The sequence below is a fragment of the Tyto alba genome, unplaced genomic scaffold (assembly GCF_018691265.1).
Source record: "Tyto alba isolate M040663 unplaced genomic scaffold, T.alba_DEE_v4.0 Super-Scaffold_46, whole genome shotgun sequence".
Classification (NCBI taxonomy): Eukaryota; Metazoa; Chordata; class Aves; order Strigiformes; family Tytonidae; genus Tyto; species Tyto alba.
Window position 1 is genome coordinate 75,471 of NW_024881322.1, and position 24,936 is coordinate 100,406.

Below are 24,936 nucleotides of genomic sequence, written 5' to 3' on the forward strand. Positions count from 1 at the left end.
GAGCTAGAAGAGCCACAAACATAGTTCTGAAAACAAGGGAATTGGCCTTTTACCTTCGATCATCCACTTAAAACCAGTGACCAACTATGTTTCTCTAACCCACCCATTATCCACACCAGTTAAGAGGAATATCTCTTCGTTTCCAAAGTCAGTTTTACAGGTTTTATTTCTATATATGTCTAAAAATGAGAGAAACACCAGATTTCACACTGTATTATGTATAATAAAAATAAACTTGTTGGAAAAATAAAACCTCTTCTTGAGATCTCATCTCTCCTAAAAGGCAGATTTGTATTGATAGAAGTACACTTAGCAGTGAGTATGTCCCGGGTGCTTTTAGGAGGGGTAAAATAAACCTGAAAGGCATGAATCAGTGGAAGTCCTCAGTAATGAAGAATGACTATTGGATTGTTGTCTTTTAAACTTCTTAAAACTTCAACTGGCATTTCACTCTTTATTAAGTAATAGATTAATACATCACCATAAATACACACAAATCAGTGCAGATACAGACTATCAATTCAGTATATTTAGATTGTTGCAATGTACCTTACTTGAGTGTTTCCCTTGTATTAAGTGCACACTTCAGCTTTGTTTTTGAGATCTGACTCAGTAATTTGTCTGAAATAAGTGGTTTGTTTTTGTTTTTGTTTTTTTTTCAGCTGACCCCCTGGTTGGAAGTATTGCCACTCAGTATATGACTAACAGAGCAGAGCATGACAGAATGGCCAGACAATGGACCAAAAGATATGCTACATAAATTGAATTTTTGTCAAACTCTTACATTATTCGTCTGTGATGGAAAGAGCTGCTTATGATTTTGGAGGGGTGGGGGGAGGGAGGGTGCTGGTAAAGAGTAGGGTATTTCTATAACAGATTTTATTCAGTCTTTTATTTCCTAAGATTTTGTTGTTGTAACTTAAGGTATCTTGCTACAGTAGACAGCTAGGATTGGGTATAGCATATTTTAAGACTGTAATTAGTTCAGCAATATTAGCTCACATATAGTCCTGAGAAGAATGTAAGCTTCTTAGACTTCTTTGGTTTTCAGTTTGCTTGTAATATGTGAAAGATTAAAACAGCTTAATTTTGTACAGGTACATATGTTGACATTTATGTAAAAGTCCTTTCAAGACTCTATACACTGTTTTTGCTTTTTGTTTTGTTTTGGGTTTGGGGGGGGTTATTTTGTTTTGGGTTGGGTTTTTTTTTTTTTTTGTGAAAAGATGTCGGGATTGTTTTCCCCTATGGAGGGCACATTGGTATTTAACAAATCCTTTTTAAAGACTGTCATCTCATGATCTGTGATATGGAGAGGTGGATATATGGCCTCATATATGAAATGAGAAGTAGTTAATGTATTATTTTATAAGCCAATCTATCTTTGTGAAAATAATAAAGGGTTTAATCAGGACTTACGGAAACCTGTAGTGAAATACCTTAAGCTGTTTAACTGTAAGGCGTGGGATAGGAGTCACTCAGTGGATTGGTTGTATGTTGTGGGCTACTTAAGTCTGCATTTGTTACTGTGCTAATAAAAAGATGTTTAAAAAAAAAAGAAGAAGAAAAGCTTTCTGCTTAGTGCCTTTGTCATTTTGTCAGAACAGTGTCTCCCAGTACGCTTTGAGGATTACAGCGTGGATAAGGGCCAGGGAGATCTGCAGGTGAGTGCACTGACTGCTGTTATTTTGGGAAACACTTCTAGACAAGCATACAATGAATGACGGTGTAGGTTTTTTCAGCTGTGTGCTGTGTAAGTGTTGTGCAGGCTGGCACGACCCGTGAGGAGGTAACCTGCCACAGAGGCCCTGCTAGTTACTTTTTAGCTTAAGTTTTCATAGCATTGGCTTTTAAGGACTGGCACATTATTTGAAAATACAGCTGGAAGATTGTAAGAGATCTGAAAGGGAAACAGGCAGGAGATAAAAGGGAGAAGAGAATTATCTTCATGGTTTTCTGATGGTCTATTGGAAGAGGAGAAGGAATCATGTCCTGGTAAGCTAGCAGAAAACACCTTAAAGGAGAGTAAAGGAGACTTAATCTGTAGATCCTTTAACTACCTACAAAGATTATCTCCTAAAGACATAGTGTTTACATTGAGGTGTGTAGCAGCAGGGCAGTTAGTTGTGGATATGGCATTTTTGACCACTCCCTTTAAGGTAAAGGCCGGAAGTACAGATTCATTTTCACACAGCAAATACTTCACCTTGCGACATTCTTCTGAGTGCTGTGTGGTCATCCATGCTCTCAGATTTATTTTGGTACTTTAAAATATATTCTGTATATATTTTATTTATATACTTCTCTTCCTCTCTCTATATATAGAGAGAGAGATCAAATCTAACTTACTCTGAAGTAATCTGTTAGAGGTACCCTTCCTTGGCTGGCTGGTTATGGGTAGTAGTACGTTAACCTCATCTGCTGAACTGCCTTCTTTTGACACGACGTATGTTTTGTGTATGAGCTCCCTCAGCTGTTTGGCTCAGCCTAGGAAAATTATTGGTATATAGCCACATCACACCCAGGAGCATTGCTGGTAATCGTTTCCTCCTCTCCCTTACAAAGTGAGGAGGTAAATGGCTTAATCTCAGTAGGTTTTTGTCAGCTCCTTGCTTCGTGCTACCAGGACTTGCCAAATTAACTGTTGTAGCTGGCAGGGGAGAGGGAGCTGATTTGAGGTAACTGATCTGCACAGTGTTTATTCAGCAGCATAGAAGTTTAAGAGGAACAGAGAAAGATGGTTCAATTTACTAATTTTTCTTTTTTATAATAACTTGTCCATTGTATTGTGAAGGGACTGGCTAGCTTTGTAGTGGGTAAGTGATCCAAGTGACCTGTTTTGAGTCAGTGGAACAGTAAGAACAAAATACGTGTTCTGCCCTTTAACTACTACATTATACTTTGTACTTTACTTATTAACCCTATGTAAAACTGTACGACAGTGATTTTCATTTTTACTCAGTCACTGCATGTAGTTAGTTTATTTGCAGAGGAGCCACTACATTTTCCATCACTCGTCAATAAAATACTATGGTATTTAGAAAAGACAATTGATTTGAGTGTTTAATAAGCAGCAGAGTAAGCTTATGAAAGAAAACAGTGGGTGGTAGTTGTTTATGTGAATGCCCGAGATGATCTAAACTCATTTCTAATGAATTTAATCAAATCAAAGATAAAGTGTTTGCCTTTATGTAACCTGTTTGGAAAAATGGCCTTAGTCAGTCAGAAGACCCCTTTTCTTCTCGGCTTTCTTAAAACATGGTTAAGTCCTGAGTGTCCAGGGGAGCAAGTGAGCAAGCTGATCTCACACAACACAGTGTCGGCAGCCTACAGGTGACATCGGTCTTGGCAGTGGAATCGGCACCAAGTCTGGGGGGTGCAGAACTGGACCAGAACCAGTCATATCCATTTCTTCCATCTCCACACATTTTAAGTAAATTCTGACTTGTCAACCTCTGCTCCCTCGGCTCAAGGGTCAGCTTCTGTGACAGCATGCAGTCAGCAGAGAGCTTCACTTGATTGATGCAAAGCTGAGTCTAGTCCCTTCTAGAAGGAGTGTTCTGCAGAGCTGAGGAGGATCACCAATTCCTTGGTGAGATGCGGAGTCTTCTGGGTAGGGAGCAGCCTTGAGTACACGTGTGTTTGGTAGGAAATGAGTGAGGAGGGAGTGTTGTTCTGCAGCATCGCCAGGGACCATGACTGTTCCTAGCCAGGTTGGAGGAGATGGTACTGTAGTGCTTACTCAGCTGCAGTGTTGCAATGGAAACAATTGTATGTTTCCAGCAGGGCATTACAAGAGCTTGCTCATTCATAATTGCTCTCTTATCTTACTCCTCGGCCACAGTAATCCAAACTATATTGAGTAAAGCACATAAACAGTTTCGTCTACCTTCATTATAAAGGTAGGAATACCTGCTTAGCTTTTAGTGAATTGTACTGCCTGCCACTCTGACGTTAATAATGCTGACAGACTTTATTTGGCAGTATTCAGGAAGAGCAATGCTATAAGCGCAGAGTTTAATTGTGATCATTAAGCACACTTACTATTTAGCAGTTATGATATGACAATGCAAATATTGCTTGTGGTTTTGCTTACTCACAGTGAAACTCTCAACATTCTCAATACTTGTCCAAAACAACATTAATTTAACGGAAAACGAGGGAACTGAGTACTTCAGTTCACTCCCTCTCCCCACTCTTGTCTTCAGATATAAAAAAAAGCTAGTCTCAATTAGTATAAGAGGTGGTTAGAGACCAAAAGCTGCCCACTCTCTCTGGGAACAGTTGCTCGTTCTGTCCCTATATATCCAATTTTGTTTAGTTTACTGACAGGCTAACCTACAACAGCAGGTTCCTGCAGCACAGGTTTATCACTGTAGAGTCAAATACAGCATGTATAGATGTGCTCCTGCTGCTGGACCATGTGTGGCATATTAAGACCAAGGCCATTTGTACAGGTATTTCTGGGCATTTGCCGTGGGGATGTTCCCAAAAGGCAGCCTCCTACGTTCCCTAGCCCCCTCTCTGCCCCCCTGCTTTGCTGAATGGCTGGGTGGGAGTATTATGCAATGCACTAAGCAGAGCTCGGGCAGTACCTCCTGCATACAAAACTGCTCTGTGCAATTTCTCAGTAAAATTATCACCTATGTGAATGTGGCTGATTTGTACTGGACATGCTGGAACAGAAGCACATACAGCTATGTCGTCCTTCAGGTCGCAGTTAAATTAATGAGTGCTCTGAGACCTTTTCTGGTTTGTACAAATAAATTCCTGAGCTGAAAGCACTACTTGTCAGACTTTGCCGACAAGCTTCACATCAGGGTAGATCTTCCCACAAGATTTGTTTATTGTATTTTTTTTTTTTTTTTTTTTTTTTTTTTCTTCCAGACACTAGCAAAACTTCAGCAGCATAATCTGCTGGTAGTTGTTCCTCCTGCCCCAAACCCTTACTGACCTCAGCCTCCTGCAGCATCAAAAAGTCCTGTAGTCCTGTTGAAGGTCCAGGTAAAAGGATTGTTGCCATTTCAAACATATCCTCTTTCCAAACTGAATGCTTTATTGCAGCTAGTACTATTTGTGACTAGAGGCTATAGATCTGCAGGGGTATTGCTTAATGACAAGTTTGTTGATTTGTCCCTCAACATGGCTGTGTCCAGGCATACTTGAAGCCCCTCTGAGAGGTGTCCCCCTGTCCCTGCCTCCTCTACAACTCCTGTTGCAAGACGACAACTCTCATAAAGTGCTTTTTAAGGCTTTTACCACCATTGACTTTTTCAAGCTAAGTCCGTGAGAGGGAAGGATACCTCAGCCATAAGCTTGCCGATTTTATTGCTGAATGAGATTATTGCTTTAAGTGAAACTGTGAGAAGCAAATGTTACCGAAAGGACTTAGGCTGTGACCTGGCAGCAGCAGACAGTGCTAAGGTAGCTTAGTTATCACAGTTATTCCCTTTGTTCTTCCTTCCAGGCAAGGGAAATGTTGATTTGTTCTGGGACTGGGAGAGTTTGCTAGCTAAGAAGGTAAAGGGCTCAAGCAGTGTTTTCCGATCTGTCACCGTCACTTCCCACAGTCTCACTTTCTCAGCCCTTGCCCACTGCTGTGCTGCTTCTGTCTCCACTTGCCTCTGGTCCAGGAGGTCAGTTTTGTTTCCCAAGACAATAACTGTTACCTATAAACAAAACAAAAGGGTGAGCTTTATATAAAAAGCATCCACCACTCACAATGCTTTTAAACAGCAGGCAAGTAGCAACACAGTTCAGACCTGTTCTTTAATTTAGCACTGGCACAAGGTAAGCTATGAGCAGTTTGGAAGATCAGGGTCTGGGATTTGATTTAGCCTCGTCTATTTGTGGGCTGGGAGCTGGTTTTAATCACAGGATATGCAGGACTTCCCCTTCTCCCCCCCAGTGCTTAAAGGGAAACGATACCCAAGAGAGCCGAAGTTAAACAGCCCTATTCTCCATTTACTTGGCAATTGAGCTGCCCTAGACAAATGCTAAGAGCGTGACATCAGAGTAGGTCAGAGCAGTGGGTGATGGAGAGATGAAAAAACGCGTGGCAGCAGAGAAAGCCTGGACCCCACCGTTGTGGATTTTGCCCAGCTTGTTTTCCCCCAAGCCCCAGCCTGCAATATGAACAAGGCCAACCCTGCGAGAAGGCAGCCTGTGTGGGCACCTGGGCCGGCTCCCCACGTGCCGTGGGCACGAGGGACCTTCTGCCACGGGAAGGGTTGGGTAAGCACCAGCACCGTCCTCTCAGAAGCAGTTTCAAGAGCAGCTGGTTGGCTAACAAGAGCAGCAGAACTGTGTCAAGCCAGATCCCGAGTTGTAAGGATCCATCAGGTGCCAGGCAGAACAGGGTGGCTGAGCTCAGTGGCCCGCCTGGTACTTCAGTTTAGGAAGTGCTGAAGGTAGTGCTGGCTTCTTACGGTTAGTGCTCCTGCTTATTCTAAATTAACTGTTTTCTAAAAATATTTTATCAGCATTAGCTCTTCAGGGAAACCATGCCTATGTTTATAGTTCCAGGTCCGTAGTCAAACTCTGGTCTCCTCTCTACACCGGTGGTTTGACAAAGATCAAGTGATAAAGTCTTCTCTTGCTGATGATTTGGGGTTTTTGCTGTGGCCACACCTGCTTGCTCTTTCCTGTTCATCAGGCTAACTTGGGGATGTCATCTGTTTCTTTCCAGCTAGAGATTTTTGTCCTGTTCCTGTGAGGTCTGAGGCTTCCTTTCTTTTCTGTAGCAGCTCAGGGTGATTGGAAAAATGTTTTTATCCTCTGCAAAGGCTTTGAAAGAAGCTATCATGTTCATGTGCATTTACCACATGCTCCAACTGACTTTTACCTATGGCTAAGCTCTGTCAGTACAAGAGAACACAACCTCTGCTTAGTGTAAAATTTGTCCACATTTTAAGGTCCGTGCTGGAGAGCCCCCACAGCCAGCAGAGGCAAGGAACCAGCCATCGGTGCTTTCTGTCATCTGCCACACAGCAGGGACTGTGCCACTCAACACGGTGAAGTTCTGCCAGCTCAAAAGCACCATGTGGAGATATATTCCCTAAATCAGGTAAGGATACATTCTAGCAGCCCTAACTTTAAGTCTACTGATGCTATCTTAAGGTAGGACTCCTGACCTCACGTTCTGTGCTTCAAAGCCTATTTTATACGGACTAGAAATCATAGGATTAAAACTAATTTACCCAGCTTATTGTGGGTACCACTCTTTCAATTGTTATCCTCAGTCAAGGTCACAACTATAAGCTCTCCCAGAGAATAAGCAAATAGGCTATTTTCTAAAATACCTGCATGCAACGAGAGAGAAGAATTTTGGCAGATAACACAGACGGGGGACACAGATCCTGTTGGGGCTGTGACTCCCTCCCCACATTACGACATCCTGTAAAGTAACAAATCAGGGCCCTCACAAAACAGTGCCTGGGAAAAATTTCCTGCTTGTCCACCTTTCCCTGCCCTGCAGGGGAGTTATGATTGAATTCTGTATCCTTGATATACGTGACAGCCTGCAGCTCACACCAGCCCTACCAGCTAACATACCTCTCCTGTGACTACACATTTGGCTGCTGTCAGACTTGGAGCCTGCCTTCCTCTACCACCCTATGTGCTGTCAGTACTAAACAAGTCACATTTTTGGAAAGTCTCTCCCTACCATTACCCAATTAATTCTTCATGCACTTTTTTTTTTTTTTTTTTTAACAGCATAAAACAGACATTTGGAAAGCTGTAGGCTAAAGACATTTAACAGGGAAAATTACTTGCGAATATAAAGATACTGTAGGAAAAGACATAATGCTAATGCCACATGCAAGTTATATTTGTTTAGCTAAGCTGGAACACTGTCAGCTGAAAACACTAGCTGCTTTCTACGGGAAAATAGAGCAGTCATTTCACACAATTGAATTGATTCAATATGGTTGTTAAAATACATTAAAGCTGCTTTGCCAATTGACTAATGTCTGGGAGACCCATTGTCAATTACACTAGTTTGTAAGCCATCAAGTACATGAATACAAAACAAACAAAGATAATGCCCTTTGTTATATTATGCTATGCACTTGACTTCCCGTGTACAATATCTAAAAAACATATGAACTGCGCTGCTGTAGACCATATGTTTTATTAGTCATAAGTGTCCTGGCTGGTGCATTTAGCTAACTGAATTTTAGCTGTAGTAGAGGAAGAAAGAAGACAAACGAAAAAAAAAGCATTCTTTTGCATGACCTGCATGGCATGTCAATTAGGCTTCCCCAGTATGAGAAAGCTTCCTTTTGCTGGATTGCCCAAGGCTGGGGTTACATTCCCTTGTATGCAAGTTTTACAGAAACAAACTCTATGCTTTGCAACGTTAGCTTCCTATCATGGATACAGCGATAAGCCAAACAGTTAAGACACCCTGAATTTACCTCCTTCTTGTCTCTGAAGACATCGATCTCCTTTTTGAGCATTTCGACTCTTTGGAAAGCTTCAAGGCTGGTCACGGCGTACACGAGAACGAAGCCGTCGGCGACAGAGAAATAGTGTTTTGGCAATTCTATGCCTTCCTGCAGACCCCTGGTGTCATACAGCCGTAACTGTTCCTTCACACCTCGGTCTGTCTCCACCGACGCCAAGTATACATCTTCCATTGTGGCACCCTCTTCTAAGCCTGTTTTAAAACAAGCAGGAAAGTTCAACTGGTGTTAAGTACAGCACCACTGTAAGAATTATTTGCAGTGCAGCAGATTTCGACCCTACAGTAGGTTGCGGTGCATGTTTTCCAGAGTGGCTCAGCCTCGCCTGACATCCCCACGAAGGGCTGTATTCACAGATCACCGCACCAGCTATTTACAATAGCAACACTGTGTAAATACAACAGTGCTCTCATATATGAGTACATGACTACGCCTGTAAAATCAGTCTATACAATATGCCCATTCAGGACAGGATAATACATACAGCTCTTCCCCCAGTTTCCCAAACTCCAACCACCCAGTCTACCAGTTCTGTGCCAAACGTGCTGCAAATGGGCCTGCCCAAACATACCCGTTTGGAAGAACAGCCAAGGAACACCAGATAGTGAAGTACCAACATCTTGAGCCTACTTGTTTGCTTCATACTGAGCTGGATCATACAGCAAAACCAGGAGCCAAAAGAATAATTCTGCGAATGAATGTGTTTCAGTGGTACAACTAACCAATAAGTGAAATCAAGCCAGAAAGGGAAGGGGATGTTTGCATGCAAGCAAAGTTGCATGCTAAATTTACTCAAATACATAGTGAGCTTTTTCCATCCCTTAGGGATTTAAAATGACTCAGATTTGCTAATAGGAGCAAGCTCATTTACTGCAAGGCAAGAGTGTGCACAAAGTGACGAGCTTTCATATATATATATATCACTGGTCCAGGGTAACTATCAGCATACTGGCTCTCCTTCCTTCCTCTCCCCATGGCAAATGTGAGGTAATACAAGGCAGCTTACTTGGCACTAATTAAAATGATTTTTATTCCTAGCCAAACCTGAAAACACATAGATCAGCTTAGCTTTGTGTTCCCCCTGCATGCAGGTGCGTAAGGTTACAGGTCCCAACAAACTATGTACTGTGTAGCTGGGCCACTTTCAGAGTCAGTTTTAAGTATTCCTATAAACCCTCTGCAATTCACATTTTTGCCTCCACTGCACTCCTATATACATGAGTTGTTTGCCATTGCAGGGCTACAATAATGAGTCCCACGTAATTTTCTTTGTCTGCCAAAAAGGGACCATATTGCAGCATTGTTTAAGAAAACACGAGGGATTATCTGGCCTGTGAAAATAAGGATCTTGATTTATTCAATGACACTATTCAAAATACTTTACATTGACAAACAAGCTAAAGCATTCCACCCACGCTGATGGTTTCCCATGATGTATGCAGCATTCCTGCGCAGGAAAGTGGCACAAGCTGTTCTTTTTGCCCCTCTCTGTGCAGTCTTCATAGATCAAAATCTTATTAGGTTTGCAGCGAATTAATTTATCTTGCCTCCAAATATAGCCATGCTAACATGCGGGAGCAAAACTAAGAGCAGAAGGACAAAACAAAGGTTAATAAAAAGAAGCAGCATGAATGCATTCTGTGTGGCTGGAGAATGTGTTACAAGGGCATTTTTAAAGACTGAAGTAGGTAACGGAGCCCTTTCTGGATATAGCACTGTATTTTTTCTTGCTCTGCCTCGTTGCATTGTACAGGCAGGTCAAGGAAATATCTAGCATCAATAAATACTAGTATGGCAAGAAGGAATGAACCATAAGTACCTAAGTTTTTCTTTTTAGAAAGCAATAAATAATGGTGTACAGGTTTTTACCACCTAAATGCTGCACTGTAATTCAACAGTCTTTAATATATCCACATTCTCTTGTGACAGTCTCTTCCTAATGGCATTAAAAGTAGCAGTGAAAATTATGTCTTTCAACATCCTACTTGAAAATGAAGAGGAAAAATTAAGACCTGGGGCTTAAGTCAGCAGAATAGAGCAACAAATTTTGATGGGAAACGGGGTGGGGTGTGGGAGGGCACTTTGGAGGGAGCTGGAATTTATGCATCAGTATCAGATTCCAGAGGTGAAATTTCACCTACGTACATTGCGGAGGGGAGTATATGCAAGTAGGTTCCTAGGCAAACACAGAGAGTTTTTAGCCATACCTGTGTCGCCTTATTCTAGACCCTGCTTCTAAAGCCCAGACCGCAAGCTAGCCACATCTTGCTGACAGCGACATTTCCACTTCTCGTTAGCACTGTCCCACTCAAACTTTCGCAGTCTCCATTCAAACACGGGCTCAGTAAGTTGTTGTACGAGTGGCAAAACTGGTCAGGAAAGCCCAGTGGCCTGGGAAGGTGTCTTGCTCCACCCCATCCTCCCTGTCACAGGGACCCCGGTTCTCCTTTCCTTCCCAGGCACCCTCCCACCTTCGCTGCCGCAGGGGGCCAGGGCAGCTTGCGCCGGGGCGTTACTGCCATGCAGACTGCTGACAGCTGCAGTAGGTTTTCCTTGGAGAGGAGAGCGTTATCACAGGCCTTTTCTCTCTTTCCTGCTACCAGTTTTTCTAAATTTACAGAAACATATTTTGAAATATCTACTGCTGTGACACAGATGAATGGGCAGATGGAACCAGCTTTCAGGTTCAGAAGCTACGGGGGGGAAAGGGGAACTAACAAGACAGTGAACAATCTCATGGTTTCTTTGGAAACTAAAGATGAAAAAAAAGTAAAGGAGGGAAGGGAGGAATAGACAGAAGATTGATGCCATTCTCTAGCGCGTACTTAGCTGGTACACATCTCAGGAGAAGCAGAAAGATCTTTGTCTATGTTACCAACTGCTGCCACAGAGGAACTGCAAGGGGAAGCCTCAGTCATAAATTGGGTGGTGTTTCAACCCCTGGTGGTTTCCCAGTGAGGAAAAGAAAAGGCTCGATATACTAATGAATACTGCACGCTCAGGCTAGGCAAGGCAGAGATATTGCAAATACCAGAATGAAGCAAATTTTCAAGATGGATGGAATTTCAGAAGTTCCCAAGTGACTCTTGAACATAGCTGCAGTGCAAATTTTATGTCTTCCTGAGTACTTCTGAAGATCTCCTATGTAATCCCTCCTTCCCTCTTTCCAGCAGGAATTTAGCAAAGAGCTCCTATAGCCTGCTATTCCTTGTGTTTGTAATCTGCAGGCTTTGCCTACTTAGATCTCAGACAACAGCGTATCAGAGGATCCCTGACTTTGAGAAGATCCGGGAAGGCCTCAACTGGATCTGTTCTATTTAGCCTTAGCTGCTAGTTAAGTACTGGTCCCACCAGCCAGTAGGCAGGGCTGCGACCCTCAGTTGCATACATTCAGCTCCATTTTTGTCTATTTCTAAAATGCAAAGCTGACCGCAGGTCTATCAGGAAGCAGTTTTGATTTAAGAAACAAAGACGTAAGAATGCATAATTTAGTTAATTGGCCTTTCACATCTGTGAGAGCCAAAGCCCTAAATCCCTTCAGCTGAGACCAGGTGATGCAAATTTCTCGTTACGGGTTCTACCACAGTAATATATGGTGTTTTCATTCCTATCTAGTAAGATGATTTGAAGTAGCTGCTTATGAATAACCTGACCATACCAGCTATTTACACAGCCAGGAGGCAGAGATAAGGAAAATCGTGTTCTCTACAGGATGAGTTCTCATCTCCTCCTGTTCAGCTGATAAGTTTTACTGTAGGTTAAAGGGACAGAGATATTTTAAAGACAGAAAGAAGACTTCTTTCTGCACCATCACTGAAGAGGGACACTGTTTAAGGAAAAATACCTATCCTCTTTACGGTGATGTCCTGTGCCAAAGTTAAGCCAGCAACTCTCCTGTTAGCCCTCTCAAGAGAGCTCAGGCCAAGCGGTGCCATGTACCACAGGTATTTAGTGGGACAATCTTCTAGTGCCAGTCAAAGACCCATTTCATGACTGAGGAGGAAAGACTGGCCCCTCCTTCAGGAGTGCAAGAGAAGGTAGAGTATTTGGATAAACACAACATTGAAGCCACAGAAAGAGAGGTGATCCCAGGTACCAGGCAACCATATATATATGTGAAAACCTTAACAACTATTTGGCCTGACCTATGGCAATATAGTCCCTTCACAACTCAAAGCTAAATCTGCACCCATTTCAAACATCTCCTTTCATGTTTTGTCCGATTCCTCATATTGGTTTAGCCGGAGAGGCTGCCATGCAATACCTGTTACTTTATGTGGCTCTGACAGCATCCCATTTTCTTACCCTCTCCTTTCTCATCCTAGGGCCCAAGGCAAACAGCCCCTCTTGCAGTTGTAAAGCCTAGCACAAAGCCCAGCACCACACATCATTGTTTGCATGCTCCAGGGACACAGATACTCCTTTTTTGGGAATATTCCTCTCTCCTGAATACTTTTTCCTCTTTGACCTCAAGTAATCTTACTGCCTTTCCAGGAGTGCTAGCTGCTGACCATGTAAACAATGGCAGCAGTTAGGGACTTCACCCATGACAAGCCAGAGAGAGCTGAAGGTGCACATTTTTCTCGGAAAAGAAACACAGCGCAACTGGCTTTACAGCACCATCACCAAGCACGCAGCCAGGGGCATGGGCTCAAAGCCAAGGATTTTATATAGCAGCGTGAAACCTCCAAGGACACTAATCACTTCCCTGACAGCAGCTGTGCCACCGCTCCTTTTTGCAGGAAAGTCACCAGGAGGCATGTGAGCGCTGACAGAGACTCCTGGCTGATTTACAGTCAGGAGGAGCCCCCCACATCAGTGGCCACGACACCCCAGAGGATGGCACCGAACCTCGTGCTCTGAGCCTACGACCAAGTTCGGGCACACCTCTCGCCGCCGGGAGGAGGATGCGGCTGCCGTCAGGAGCGGAGCGACTCAGAGCATTGGCTCAGCAGTCCTCCCCACGGCCCCCCAGCCCTCGGCCCAGCCACTGTCGAAGTGGGCTGAGGAAGAGGCAGGGAGGACAGTGACCGCCCAGCGGGACTGACAGAAACACCAGCATCGCTTGAACGTGCCCGATGGCACATGCAGGTGGTATCAGAGGTGCTGGGTCACAGCTGTTTGCCCCTTGGGGCTGCAGGGGCTCCATGTGAGCCCCCTCCACACTCTGATCTTGACTCTGCTATCTGCCCTCTTTCTCTGAACGTCTTGGGAATAAGACTTGACCAAAATAATAGAAAACAGGAGACTATCTTCTTCCTTCTCCCCTTGCACCCTCCGCTCCGCTATCAGTTACTCCCTACCTTACTGTTAACTCCAAAAAATAAGAGCAGAGCTGTGAGAAAGGAAAACCATCTTTTTTAAGAGGGGGGGGGGGGGGGGAAAGTCTGTGTTGTGCAATGGCCGAGTTTGAGAGGAGCGCTTGGGAGCAACAGAGGGACAGCCGCAGCTAAACCCTGGGCATGAGGCCTCCCTCCAGTTATGTCAGCCAGTATCCATCACATTGTATAACCGTGTACATGGCTGGCTCCATGAATAGCTCCTCCGATCAGCAGCACCTAAATATCCTTCCTGCCTGGGTCGCTAATAGGAGCTCGGGGCAGGAAGTAATGCAAGGCAATACGATTTAAGAAACGTGGCCCTGCTCATGCTGCTCGGGTGTCTCCGACAACCACCCTGCAGAGAGGCAGGTCAGCAGCAAAGGGGAAAACCTTCAACCTGCAGGTTTTGCAACCTTCACACTGAAAGCTACACGGGGCTACATGCATAGGGCTCGGTAGGATGCTGGAAACATGTTGCTGCAACATTAGAGGAAATCCTCCTTTTAAACAAGGGTATTAGCACGCAGTTCTGTATCTCGCTTTGCCAGCAAATTCCTCCCATCCACATATTTTAAAGGCGCAGTGCCTGCAAAGCACCATTCTAGAAATCCTAGTGTTTATCCAGTAACTCACCCCAACATTTAATGTATCTACCCAAGGAAAAAATACAAACATCTGTCAAAGCCCTGAGATTCACCCCTGGTGCCACCCCTTGTTTCTGGGTGAGGCAGGAATAATTTGTCAGCCTGCAGATCGTTGCCCTTCCTCTCAAAGCCAAGTCATGTGGAAACAGAGGGAAACAAGATGGCTTTGCCTTCATTCCCTTTCTTTAGTGCACAGCAAGTCTGAGACTTCCCATGCTCTTCTCTCAAGTCTGTTTTCCACAGGAGGATTTCCTGGAGAGCCAAGAAGCTTGGCCCTTGAAGATCAGCACAGAATGTGGGACTTAAAGCTGGGCTGTTTTTCTTTCCAGCGCTTTGATTAAAATTAGCCAAAACCAAGCAAAATAAAGCTTTAAGAAGACAGAACAAAAATGTAAACAGTCTCTCCACCCATCATGTGACATCTATTTATTTTTTGGGCATCTACAGCATCCTTCAGGGAATGAGATACTTCTTACGTAAATAGGCAGCAAGCACATCACCTACTTTCTGTGTTTGTTTCTTTTTAAACATCTCTTATAACTGGGAACATCACTGAAAGGGTTCTTCTCCAAGCGTCTTTTAAAAATTGATAAGGGACTATGAATTTCAAGAACTGCCCAGAGATGCAACAAAAACCGCATCAATTTCTTCCTTCACCCCAGTGCAGTTCACGGTCCTTGGCTACTGTTTTTTTGAAGCCTGCACAGAATAAGATGCTGGAAAAGGAAACAATCCCCCCCAAAAAAAGTAAAAATGTCTCACCAACAGTATGCTTTCCATAGAGAAGCTGCTCCAAAATCGCAGTCTTTCCCACTGAGGCCATTCCACAAACCACCACCTTGTAGCCCTTTCCCATCTTTCCCGCAGGGGCAGAGGCAGCCGGCGAGCCCTGGGCAGACGCAGGAGGCTGTTAGCCCGGTGCGGTGGCAGAGCTCAGCACCAGGCAGAAGCGAAGCCCGTGAAAGGCGAGAGGCAAAACACGAAGCAGCGGGTGCACAGCTCCCTCCTAGGCGCTCACCAGTGACTGATATTTTTAGGACTAGAGTTTCCTCCCACACCATTTTTTAATGTTTTAGGATGCTGCCATCGGTGCTGATGCTTGCCTGAAGCCTCGACACTTGTCCCGTCAGGCTCGGGGAGACCGTTTACGAGCGCTGAGGTGTGTAAACCCTACGGGGCCAGGGCTGTGTTAGCTGGCGTGTATGTACACTGCAAGAGTTTTGTTATCGGGCTTTGTGGTTCTGCTGCGGGCCTGATGGTATCTGGTGGTATCAGGACAGCTTCTGGAAACGCAACAAAACGGCGGTTCCTTCCCTTTTATTTCACACACAGAAAGTTTCTAGCTTTTACAGGCTAGGAGCTAGGAGCATTAAAGGCAGAAGCACAGGAGAGCAAATGCGAAAAGCAAGCGTTGTGTTCTGCGTTAAATCAGTTTGGATGGGTGGGGGTTGGTTTTGGCAGGAGGCCTCCAGGAGCCAGGGGCAGTCCCCTCTGCCAGCGAGCCATAGCAGGGCAGCGGGCCGTACCCCTCAGTTCGCTGTTGGGAGCAGCTTGCCCCAGAGCTGAGGAGTACCTTTGTAGGACCAGGAGGGGCTGGCGTTATCTTCCTCCGATTCCAGCTTCACCAGGCAACGCTTCAGAAGCTGGGGTGCTCTGCAAAGCATACACTGAAAAACAGAAAGGTCACTCCGCAGACGCAGGGAGGCAGGGAGAGCCTAATTCCCATTTTGATTCCCCAGCAGGGCCTGACACCTCCAGGGCAGCACACTGGGGATGGTGTTGGGAACCAGAGAGGGGGACAAAAGTCCCCTCAGCACAGGGCCCGTCCCTACTCCTGCAAATTCACTACTGCGGGTGGTGGGGGGGAGGCACAGAAACACCGGGGCACTGCACGCAGGAGGGACGTGGGCAGACCCACAATGGATAAAGCCAGGGCCAAGGCCCCAGCACGTGTTGCTCATGCAAACCTCCTCGTTGGGGAGCACCCCCCCCCCCAACCTGCAGCATCAGGGGGCTCCCTGGTGCAACGCTCCCCCCACCTGAAAAGGTTTTAAGGCTTTATTGCCCTTAGGACTTATTATATAATTGGTTGATTTTTAAAATTATTAATATTTTTAATGATTTTTTTAAAGGTTCTTTTCAGGATTTTAAGGGCTTTTTTATGCCAAAACACACCCCCCCACCCCCAATCCCTAGCTAGCCTTATGGGGGGCAGGGGCTATTTCAGAGGGTGCCCCAGCCGGCAAAGCCCCTGCCCCAAAACCAGCCCCCACCCCGGGGGTGCACCCCCCCCCCCGCACCTCCGCGCGCCCCCTGCCCCGCGCGCGCCGCCCTCCCCGCGCCCCCGAGCGAGCGCGCACCTGGGCAGAGTTTCCCGCAGTGCCCCATTGAGCGGCGGCTGGCCCCGCCCCCCCCGCCCGTGGCCCCGCCCCGCTTGTCGCCTATTGGCGGGAGCGGGGGACGGGGCGGGGAGGACGGAACGCCTTCCTTCCCTCCCTCCCCGCCCGCGGAGGCGCCGCTGCCGGAAGTGCGATGTGGCCGCAGCGGATTGTGGGAAGGGGGCCTTTTCCCTTTCCGGTGCCGGGCGCCATCAGGTGAGGACGGGTCGGGTTGCCACCGCTCCCTCATCCGGCTCCATCCCGGGCCCCGGCGGCGGCCACCGCCTCGGCGGGGCCGCTCCCGCGGCCAGCCGGGCCCCGAGACCCGGCAGCAGCGCCTCGCCGGGGCGGGCGGGCGCTGGGCGCCGCGGGTTGCGCGCGGGCCTTGTACCCCGGTGGGGCGTTGGGTTTGCGGCTGGGTCTGTGGGGTGCTGTGCCGCGGTGCGGTCCGAAAGAAGGAGTAGCTGGGGATGGGAAGGGGAAGGCCGCAGCTGGGCCTCTCTCTGGGGAAAAAAAAAAAAAAAAAAGGAGAGATAGGGAAAACCACGCGTCAGCCGTTCCGGGTGGAATTTCTTCTGCAAATAAAATGAGTCGCGTTTTTCTGGTGCTGATGTGGGTGAGTTTTGATGGAGTTCACTCCTATGTGCAAGTCCATGCAGGGATGTGAGAGCTCAGAGCGTTTTGGAGATCATTGAACCATGTTCAGAACAAAGACCACACCGCTCACAATCTGACACTGCGGGTTAATATTTACAACTTGTTTCAGATCGTAACTGCTGGTTTTGGTAGTGTCTGGCATACGTATCTGAAAACTTACCACCTGAGAAGTTCCAGCACTTAGGAACACGAAAAGGAGGGAACTTGCTGGGAAGGGTAAGGGTAACTGGAGGCTGCCAGGTGTCGGCTGTGGCAGGGGTGCAAAGCTGGGGAGCACCTTGCGTTCCAGATGTGTCAGCGCATGGGTTTAGGCAGTGTCTCCCTTGGAAGTTGTCCAGATTTGGAGTCAGATACCGTGCACCTTTTTTTCACTGACTTATTGATTCAGCAGGTAGGCAAACATGGGTGCCTACAAGTACATCCAGGAGCTGTGGAGGAAGAAGCAGTCAGATGTGATGCGGTTCCTGCTGCGTGTCCGCTGTTGGCAGTATCGCCAGCTGTCTGCCCTGCACCGAGCTCCCCGGCCGACCAGACCAGACAAAGCTCGCAGGCTGGGGTACAAGGCCAAGCAAGGTAACTAGATGGAGAGGTGAAGTCCCTGTCAGCTTCCTTGAGTTACAGCAGAATAACAAAATCCGAAACTTAAACATTTCCCAGGAGCCTGAAGTGTCCCACATGAAATGAACTTACTCATATAAATGTGTTACGTTGGTAGCAGTGCACATAGCCCAAAACCTGACTTCGCTTTGAAGTGCTTACTGTAATTTTGAATTCACACCTTCTGCAGCCATTTTGGCAGATGGAGATCGAGTGGGTTTGGGCTTTAACTCTTGTGCTGTGTTACTACTGCAGAGGTAACCAGTGCTTTTAGTATCCTAGGTTTGGTGGTGTCTTTACTTTGCCCAGACCGTGCTATGTGTTACTTCGTGTCAGAAAGCTACATGTGCTCAAGTAAGCAAGATGACAGTTTCTACTGTCGTTAGAAAACAGCTACTGGTCAGTGAAAGAAGCTTGGGGAAAGCAGCCATCCATCTGTAACTTGAGCAAATCCTTGAAACACTGTGTTCTTTCACTGTGAAATATAAAGCTAAGAGTCTCTGCCTCTGTTACTGTTTGTGAAGTTTGTCTAGTTTCCTCACTTCTCATTAGTCACATTTCAGCAGGGTTTGCGAATGCCTTGTGCTACAGTGCTTTATGAATGATGCTATCAGGATAGGGGATTTGGGGTTCCGGGTGGTTATTTTGTTGGGTGTTTTGGGGTGTGTTGTGTGTTGTTTTGTTTTGGTTTTTTTTTTGTCTTACAACGTAGCTGTAGCTGTACTTAGTGTATTTGAAACTGTAGAGTGGAAGAGTGCCATAAGCTCTGGTTTGGAACTAAATAATAGTCATGATAGGACATCACTTCCTTTGCTCAGTTGTAATGAAAATAACATCTTGTGCTAGCCACCTCCAGTTGTAGGTTTTGGTGAAGATGAGTATAGTGACCTAAGTTTGCAGCATTCCATGTAAAGTTTTTGGGGCTGGAAATATAGTGTGGGCATCAAACTTGTCTTGCCATGTTCTGCACTTACTACACTACAGAATTTTTCTAATTCCTAAGTCACCATTTTTTTAGGTTACGTTATCTACCGTGTCCGTGTTCGCCGTGGTGGTCGTAAACGCCCAGTCCCAAAAGGTGCAACCTACGGTAAACCCGTGCATCATGGTGTGAACCAGCTGAAGTTTGCCCGGAGTCTTCAGTCTGTAGCAGAGGTGACTATTTTGGTTATTGCTTAGAAACTTGATGATAGGAAGGTCTTGGTTGGTAAAAGTTTAAAATACTAAGAGACAAAGAAAAAAACCGAAACAACGGTTTTGATAGTGTGTTGGGTAAAAGATCTTGAATACTGATGGCAGGAAAGCACCAGAATGTCTTGAAAAGCTGTATTGAAAAAAAAAACTCTTCAGACTTTACAGACAGGGTCTGGGGGAAGTACTGCTTAGGAGGTCTGTTGGAGTTCATAGTATATGCTTACTTCTAAAGTATGGCACAATATTTGTAATGAAAAATAGACATGCACCTAGTGTAAACCCCAGTAAAATAAAGGGTTAGGCATGAGAAATAGAAGAATGAGTATGCTAAGGTGTCTGACTTCACTCATCACTAAGTCCCACCTCTGTGTTCCCTGACATGTATGTATTACCAGCTCTAGGTAATGGTCCTTTCACAAAGTACAGGTGAGTTCCTGTGTTGAAGTCCGGAGCAGGAGTGCTGCACAGTGTACTTGGCTGTCTCCTAGGGCCTGAAAGCAGCATGCCAAACACCGCCTGCTTCTTACTAAAAAGAATTTTGGTACCTCACAAGCACAAAGACTGGTGGTTAACTTGTTTTCAGGTGAGATGTTGAGACTCGCTGAAATACTCAAAATGTAAACCTTCATTTGATGAGATCGTTCAAGTTTCATAATGTCACAGTAGTATTGAAGAGATGTAGTTCTCACCTTCAGAAAACTCTTTCAGAAAACTCTTTCAGTAGGCTAGAATTAATACTAGTCTGCATGCTCAAAAAAGACATTGTGAAAGAATGGAGACTGCTCATTGCCTTTCCATCTTGAAGCAGAAGGCTTCTCTTCCCAGGACTTCAAAAATATTCATAAGTGACCTCAGCAAGTTGAATATGGTGGGGTTTTTTAAAAGTTTAAAAAAAAAAAAAAACAAAAAACAAAAACCACAACAAAACAAAAAAAAAACCACACAAAACAAACAAAAAATAACAACAACAAAAAAACAAACCCAAACATAAAAGGGACATGCTAATTTAAAAGAGTTTAAATTAAAAATACAGTTCTGTGTGTTCAGTGCTCATGGCATGCTCTTCATATATGCTATTGCCAGATACCTGATGGCTAATCCCATGCTCACTTTTGACACCTCACAGAAGAGATTATTGGCCCTCAGTTTTAGCTCCAGAGTTTTTCAATCTGACATGCTCTTTCCTGGAAGACTTAAACATTTTTCAAGTAGAAATACTACAGAAATATTAAACCTCTGCTGTAGCTACCATCCCCACATGAAGCTGACTGAGGGTGATTGGTGTTTTAATGTTAAATATATGTGTTGCTCTCATGTGCTAGAATAAAACAAGGACTTGAAAGAATTTTATTACATTTGCAAAAAATAGGCAAGTGCTGTTTAGTGGAAAACAAGCAATAGGTTGGGATCATGTTGAGATAGAAGATGGGTGGGTTCCATTGGTTCATACTTTCCCAGGGTGGTGATGAAGTCCCGTGTTTAAAAACACTTCCAGTGTTTTAAGTAAGGAATGTTCTTGACAAGAGACAGATGAAATTGCATAATTGATATTTTCTGCTTTGTTTTGTTTTCTAAGCTAAGACTGCTTCTTTCCAAGCACAAGTGAGGATAGGATTTGCAAGCACTAAAATGTCAACAGTCGAACAAAGACTTGTTAAATCAGCTCTTTCTTTTCTCCTATTAGTATGGGCGTATTCTCTGCAGAAGTGTCTTTCTCCCCTGTAGCTTTGGATGTGCAAACATAACTTCCCACAAAAGATTGTTTGTGACCCCAAGTGCAGCTAGTGCTCTTTATCTTCATGTTAAAATTGTTTTTAAATCTGTATTTACTGATTGGTTGCTTCTGTGTACAAAATAGTTCTTTCTTTTGTCAACCAAGCACCTTCTTCTTCAAGTTCTTTAAAACCTGTTTCTTGCAGGAACCCAAGCAGCCTGGGTTTTTCTGTTGTTTGTTGGTTTTTTTTTTTTTTTTTTTTTTTTTTTGGTGTGTGTGTTTTTTTTGTTTTTTTTTTGTTTTTTTTTTAATACAGCATTCCTTTCAGCTGTTACTTTTTCTTGCATCTTTGCAGCTGGAAGGGGAGCAGTTTTAGGAAGAGAGAGTCTCAAGGCAAATTGAAATTTCTAGCACCTACAAAATTTTAGGTTTGAGTTACTCATATCTTTCTGCATGAAGAGTGCCCTGCATCCATGATTTTACAACCTTTTGCATTACTTTATATTCCTCTAGGAACGTGCTGGCCGTCACTGTGGGGCTCTGAGAGTCTTGAACTCGTATTGGGTGGGTGAAGACTCCACTTACAAGTTTTTTGAAGTGATTCTGATTGATCCCTTCCATAAGACCATCAGGCGCAACCCTGATACCCAGTGGATCACCAAGCCTGTCCACAAGCACAGAGAGATGCGTGGGCTGACGTCGGCTGGGCGGAAGAGTCGTGGTCTTGGCAAGGGCCACAAGTTCCATCACACCATTGGTGGTTCACGTCGTGCTGCCTGGAGAAGACGCAATACCCTGCAGCTGCACCGTTACCGTTAATTCTTGTAGACGTAACGATCTAATAAAGCTGATGCGGGTTGTTGAATTTAACAAGTGCTTCTGCTGCTTCTTGGTTTATGTGGAGAAGTGTAGAATTCTCCAGGAGTTCAGTTGTTTCCATATTTTGAAAGGCTTTTGAAAGTGTAATTTGATATTTGCGAAGATTGTAGGCCCTGAGTGTAGAGTTCTGCGATGGGTTTCACTTTTGATAGACCAAAAAGACATGTGCAGTGTGATGTGAAAGCCTAATGACTAGTCCGTGTTCTTTTTTATGTTGCTCTGAGTATTCACTGTTTGTAGGTCGAGGTCTCTCGAGTCCTGTGCTTAGACTGAAGACCAGCTTTGATCTTGTGCAATGAGATGTAAACTGAAAGTGCTAGTTTATTTTTTATAGGTGATTAAATACTAATGGCAATTTTATTTTTCAAGTTCTGTTTTTTTGTATGACTTCAGTGTGAAACCAGCTCTTGAGTGTGTGTTACCTGCAAACGTTGGTTAAATTGACTAAGCACAGAATAGAAAGGTATGGCTTGCTCTGTTCATTAAAAGCGCACAGTATTTTAGATATGGACACTTTGCAAAGAACTACACCATGTTTTATGTTGAATAATAAAATCTTGACCATAGAGCAGGTATTACTTCATTTGTGCAGGATTCCAGGCTATTTGGTTTATACTTTGCAGTGGAGACTGTTTCTTAGGTCTGCCTTTAGTTACCGGAACAGAACATTTCTCTGGTGTTGGAGCTGCATTCTGGTTTACTCTGCATGGTTAGGTAGTAGAAGTAATCACATTTGGATATCATACAGTTATAATCAAAGATTAATATATTTTAGGATATATTTTGTTAAAATTACAGTGTGACCTTTCAGCATGAAGTCAACTTGCATGTAAACACTGAGAGGAGAATAACTGCAATTTCTGTGAAATTATCTGCACGGTTGTCCTAGCTTGCACAGATTTCATACCCCATCCGCTGGGTAGTGATAGGAAAAGGGGTCAGTAGAAGGCCCAAGAAGTATCTGTGTCTTCCTGGAGCTTCAACTTGGGATGTAGAAAGATTTTTAAAAATAAATGTGCTGGGACTGAACTATTTCAACTGAGAAATTAAACTTATGCTCTTTAACTTCTTGCAGGAGAAGTGTAGTCTGAGGAGACTTTTTGATGGTATTCTTCAAGCCAGGGTGAACAGCTCAAGGGGGCAATCCTTTCATGACATGTCAGGTTTGGCTCAAGAAAAATTTCAAAAGGGATCTCTGTTACAAAGTACTGTCTGCTCTTCTAAAGAAGGGAGATTTGTTTTTAATCTTTCCTGTGAAGTAGCACCTAGTATTCCTGAAGGCAGCTCCTGTGATGGTGTAGGACAGGAAGTGGGGAAGTGGAAGTTCCCAGGAGCAAATTCAGTGAATGAGCTGTCCCTGAACACAGGGTGGGTTACTCTTTTGTGGAGTTAAGGGTTTAAGTATAGCCAAGGTGTCTGTTCCTGTTTGGGTTTTTGTTTTGTTTTGTTTTTTAAGGTAACAACTTTGAATACTGCACTAGGTCTTGTCAAGCTGTTGAGGACCATTGCTGTTGATGGGGGAAGGTGATGTCCGGTGATGGGCAGTCAGCACAGGTGCTGTGTCCTTTGTCAGGGTTCAAAACTAGCACGTGGGTGGTGTCTTCAGTGAGACTTGCCTGAGGTTTCCCCTCATGGTCCTGTAGCTTTTTGAACTTCTAAATAGTGGGGAAAATACTATCCCCTCCAAAGTTTATTGAAAGCTACTGATGAAAGTGTAAGAGGGCGTGGTACTTACCAGTCTAGCGAAGGAATTTGAAACCTCTGGTACTGCGTTGAAGGGGAGCTCTGGGTGCATACAGCTCATCCTGAGCCTGGGAAATCAGATTGCCTTAACATCTTCGCACACTGGAAGTGTCTCACACTCTGTTGAACAGTGTTTTGGGTTGGAAGGAGGGGAAACTGCAGTACAGAATTTGTGTGAAGAGGAAAGGCAATTTATATTTTTTTTTCTTAAAATCTGTATGTAAAAAAGGCAAAAGACTAAGGCGAAACTTTTCTTTGGGGTTCTTAGCTTGGGAAACCAGACATAAAGAAGTTATGTGATCTCTGCCTTTTCTGTTTGATGATTTTTGAACCTCCTGTGCAAGTTCAACAGATTGCAAGTTTGTGCTCCTTAAGTTTGGTGAAAACCAGTCATCTGAGACAATAGTACTAGTAGGAGGCTGTTATTTGTGTTCAACCCTCCGTATACACCAACAGTCTGCCTGAAACATGGATACTAAGCTGTAGCTGAAGGAGGGCAGGGGGAAGGAAGAGGAATCGTCAGGAATTTCACGAGTGGAATTTATTAAGACACAGAGGAATCCAATAATCTGTTTCCAAGATACCTACTTGGCTCTGCTTGCAGGGGTGATTATTTCTTGGTCTGAACAGGCATGTTTTAGATGTAATTAAAAGAGCTGTCTGGTTTCTAGGCCAGACAAAATGAGTACCACAGTTAAACTGCAGAGAAATGGGACTGGACAGTACCAGCCTATTTCATCCTGGTATCAGGTGCTGTTGGAAATAGTTGACTGTAAGCTTTTATTAGGTTGGATTTCACTTTTCTGTAAGCTGCCTAGATGAACTAATTCCTTAGCCTTTGGCGGAAGGTGAAGGCCTGACAGGTAACTCGTCCCCTGTTAGAAGTAAATTCTGTCCTCCTGGGGGGTGAGATGTGTAAAAACAGATTGTGTGATGTAGCATGTTCTTTAAATAAGCAGGTAGTAAACTCCCTTCCACATAGAAGTGCTCATTACTTGGCAACACTAGTGAGTCTGTGCTTTTCAATTTAGCTAATCAACAGCGAGTGTAATTGTTTCCTTACATTGTCTCCGAAGCGTTGGATGTCTTTGCAAGGCAGCTGTGTGCTGCTGGGCAGGGGCTGCCGGCGTGCTGCCTGCGGTAGCATAGATGCTGGTGGAGAGGGCGGTTAGCTCCTTCCTGGCAGCGGAAGGTTGTTGAATGTCAGTGGTGATTTTGTGGGGGTCTTAGAATGAAGTAATCAGCGATGGAGGAGAGGAATAACTCAACTTGCTCACTTATCTCCGTTCTTGTAATGCGGCAGTTCACTAGCCTTGACCCAGTGAGAAAAGTGACTGCATG

At 44.6% G+C, this 24,936-nt stretch overlaps 3 protein-coding genes across 5 annotated transcripts in view; 2 read left to right on the forward strand and 1 right to left on the reverse strand.

The window, feature by feature from the left end:
- The window catches only part of LOC104362770 (ubiquitin-conjugating enzyme E2 E1), a 45,915-nt gene extending 44,357 nt beyond the window's left edge, over positions 1 to 1,558 (forward strand). Inside the window, 1 exon segment of the mRNA XM_042806426.1 lies at positions 663 to 1,558. Coding sequence (XP_042662360.1) covers positions 663 to 760 — 98 coding nt within the window. The 3' untranslated portion in view covers positions 761 to 1,558.
- Positions 1,559 to 2,951: 1,393 nt separating this feature from the next.
- On the reverse strand, positions 2,952 to 16,891 carry NKIRAS1 (NFKB inhibitor interacting Ras like 1). Of its 3 annotated transcripts, XM_042806424.1 has the most exons (5): positions 16,794 to 16,811; positions 16,007 to 16,100; positions 15,196 to 15,322; positions 8,421 to 8,662; positions 2,952 to 5,669 (listed from the first exon to the last, which is right to left on the reverse strand). In XM_042806424.1, exons 3-5 carry the CDS (start codon positions 15,287 to 15,289, stop codon positions 5,430 to 5,432), a joined length of 576 nt encoding a protein of 191 aa, XP_042662358.1. In that variant the 5' UTR covers positions 15,290 to 15,322; positions 16,007 to 16,100; positions 16,794 to 16,811; the 3' UTR covers positions 2,952 to 5,429. The 3 variants fall into 3 exon arrangements, with proteins under 3 accessions (XP_042662358.1, XP_042662359.1, XP_042662356.1); XM_042806425.1 differs by lacking the exon at positions 15,196 to 15,322 and having other exon boundaries at positions 16,794 to 16,891; XM_042806422.1 differs by having other exon boundaries at positions 15,196 to 16,100; positions 16,794 to 16,818.
- Positions 16,892 to 16,931: 40 nt separating this feature from the next.
- Positions 16,932 to 21,843, forward strand: RPL15 (ribosomal protein L15). The gene is made up of 4 exons (XM_042806327.1): positions 16,932 to 17,027; positions 17,860 to 18,041; positions 19,084 to 19,220; positions 21,487 to 21,843. Exons 2-4 carry the CDS (start codon positions 17,870 to 17,872, stop codon positions 21,790 to 21,792), a joined length of 615 nt encoding a protein of 204 aa, XP_042662261.1. The 5' UTR covers positions 16,932 to 17,027; positions 17,860 to 17,869; the 3' UTR covers positions 21,793 to 21,843.
- The last annotated feature ends 3,093 nt before the right edge of the window (positions 21,844 to 24,936 follow it).

Bases quoted from the DNA above. Each gene is read 5' to 3' on its own strand.
- RPL15 (XM_042806327.1), top strand. From the start codon at position 17,870: ATGGGTGCCTACAAGTACATCCAGGAGCTGTGGAGGAAGAAGCAGTCA. The intron at 18,042-19,083 runs GTAACTAGATGG...CCATTTTTTTAG, and splicing joins GGGGTACAAGGCCAAGCAAG to GTTACGTTATCTACCGTGTC. The intron at 19,221-21,486 runs GTGACTATTTTG...ATATTCCTCTAG, and splicing joins GTCTTCAGTCTGTAGCAGAG to GAACGTGCTGGCCGTCACTG.
- NKIRAS1 (XM_042806422.1), bottom strand. From the start codon at position 15,289: ATGGGAAAGGGCTACAAGGTGGTGGTTTGTGGAATGGCCTCAGTGGGA. The intron at 8,663-15,195 runs GTGAGACATTTT...GTTTTAAAACAG, and splicing joins CTATGGAAAGCATACTGTTG to GCTTAGAAGAGGGTGCCACA. The intron at 5,670-8,420 runs GTAAATTCAGGG...TTTTGTTTATAG, and splicing joins TCTTCAGAGACAAGAAGGAG to GTAACAGTTATTGTCTTGGG.